The 2,573-nt window shown below is 41.5% G+C and overlaps 1 protein-coding gene across 1 annotated transcript; it reads right to left on the bottom strand.

Moving 5' to 3' along the window:
- Positions 276 to 1,253, bottom strand: LOC109823524. The gene is made up of 2 exons (XM_020389805.1): positions 1,137 to 1,253; positions 276 to 1,031 (listed from the first exon to the last, which is right to left on the bottom strand). The coding sequence occupies exons 1-2, from the start codon at positions 1,251 to 1,253 to the stop codon at positions 276 to 278; spliced, it is 873 nt and encodes a 290-aa protein (XP_020245394.1).

The following is a 2,573-nucleotide window of genomic DNA, read 5'->3' on the forward strand; positions in this document are numbered from 1 at the left end:
TGCAAGTTCCCTGGTGCGTAATGAATGAAATCACCATGGATTTAGCATGCATGACAACGTTTAGCGTAGTTGACGGCATCTGAAAACATCTTTTGCTAATAATAGTCAATTCGTCGGAGATGGTTTCCAAACATAGCTCCAGGTTGATGAGCTCCACACATCCCATCATGATCTTCCTTGAGAGCCTCATGTGCTTCTCTTCTAGAGAGGCAACGAAGTAAGACACCATCATGTGATTTACGGTATAAGGTTTAAGAGATCGCGTCGTAATAGAATCAAAGAGCCTTCCGTTTGATGGCGGTCGCTTTTTTAGCATCATCAGGTAGTATCTCGTACAAGACGTAATCAATATATGAGAATCGCCAATCCCTTAGTTCCAGCTCAATTGAAGTTGCACAGGCAATCTCTGTTGTAGTCTCATTTGAGCAGTGTTCTAAGAGAAACTTTGGGTGATACAAATCATGATCCATAACGAATATCGTCGTCCCTTCTTTTGGTGGCAATGCTAGAGAAGTTGCCAATGAGGCTAAAGCATCCGCATATGTATTCTGGGCTCGTGGGATGTATTCAATGAAGAAGCCCTTAAACTTCTGAGCTAGTTCTAACACAGCGAAGTGGTATGAGAATAAATCCTTATTACGCACTTCATATTCTCCTCGAACTTGATTCACGATAAGTTGAGAGTCACCGTAGGCCTCGAGGTGTCGAATGTTGAGCTCTTCGGCCAACTGCATCCTTAGTAGTAAAGTATTGTACTCCGCTACATTGTTAGTACATGGCTCGATTAGAGAGAATCCTCTTGGGATTACATGGCCTCCTGGGGATACAAGTACTACCCCTACACTAGCAGTGATTCCTCTATTAGGGTTTGCCCTAGACGCACCGTCAAAGAACAACCTCCAAACTAGTATAATTTCTTGAGTTACACAAGCTTCGGTGACTTCATCTTGTAAATCTTCATATAATTTGGATGATTCAGATACCAAATGGTTGGGTAAAAAATCTGCCAAAGCTTGGCCTTTGACAGCCTTCTGGGACATAAATTGCATGTCATATTACGACAGGAGAATTGCCTATTACGCTAGACAACAATTCAGAGAAGACGACTTTGTCATGAGTATTTTCAAAGGATTTACCTTAGAGATGACGTGGATTGTTTGGCCTACTAAGTAGTATCGCATCTTCTGGACAGCAAACACCAAAGCAAGGCACTCCTTTTCCACCGGATTATACTGGTGTTCGGCTCTAATCATAGTTTTTCTAAGGTAGTATATTGCTTGCTCATGTCCTTAGTTATTGTTATGAGCTAATAAAGCTCTAAGAGAATGATCCATGGCCCTCACGTATAATAAGAAAGGTTTCCCTGATATCGAGGCCACAAGAACAGGTGATTCAGTGAGGTATCTTTTAATCTCCTTAAATGTCTTTTGGCAATCCCCATCCCAAACAAATGAAACTCCTTTCTTCATCAACTTGGTGAAGGGCTGGCAGTGTCTTGAGAGATTTCATATGAACCTCTGGATGTATGCTAATCTGCCTTACAAGCCTCTGAGCTCTTTGATATTTCTTGGAGGTGGCATTTCTTGGATAGCACGAACCTTTTCTGGATTGAGAGAAATTCCCTTGGATGTGACTATGAATCCTAGGAATTTACCGCTAGAGACCCCCAGGAACGATTTGGTTGGATTCATCTTTAGTTGATGTGCTCGCATGATGTCGAACATCGTCTTCAGATCTGTAAGATGATCACCTCTGTTTTGACTTTTCACTTCAAATTCGTCCACATAACACTCTATCTTTTTGCGCAGATGTTCGTGGAAAATTGTATTCATAGCATGTTGATAGGTTGCACCGGCATTCTTTAATCCGAATGGCATTACTGTATAACAGTACACCCCATGGGTGTTCTGAATGTAGTATGCCTTTCGTCTTCAGGGTGCATTTTAATCTGGTTATATCCTAAAAATTTGTCTATAAAAGACATCCTCTCATACCCACAAGTATTGTTAATCATGACATCTGTGATGGGGAGTGGAAACTCGTCTTTCGGACATGCACCATTAAGGTCACGAAAGTCAATGCAGATTCAGACCTTGCCATTTTTCTTGGGCACGGGAACAATGTTAGCAACCCAGTCTTGGTGTTGTTCCTCTCTGATAAAGCTTGAGTCAATAAGATTTTTGACATCTGACTCAATTGCTTCTATGGTCTCTGGACGGAACCGGCGTTGTTGTTATTTGACGGGTTTCACATCCGGATCAATGTTAAGATGAAGCATGACTACTTTGGGATCAAGACTAGGCATGTCTTCATAATTCCAAGCGAAGACATCTATATATTCTCTGATAAGAGATATGATATCTTCTTTCTCGGGTGGTGATAAGTTCTCGCTTATGAAGATTGGCTTAGGATCGGATTCATCCCCCATGTTGACCTGGATTATCTTATCTTCAGTGGGCGGTTCACGCTGTTCGAAACACATATCCCATAAGATGGTAATGCGTTTGATCTAAGGATCGTTATTTGATTCGACCAATTCTTGGTCATCCTCTCCATTTTTGACTGAATGACTG

This window comes from Asparagus officinalis, chromosome 9 (assembly GCF_001876935.1).
Source record: "Asparagus officinalis chromosome 9, Aspof.V1, whole genome shotgun sequence".
Lineage (NCBI taxonomy): Eukaryota > Viridiplantae > Streptophyta > Magnoliopsida > Asparagales > Asparagaceae > Asparagus > Asparagus officinalis.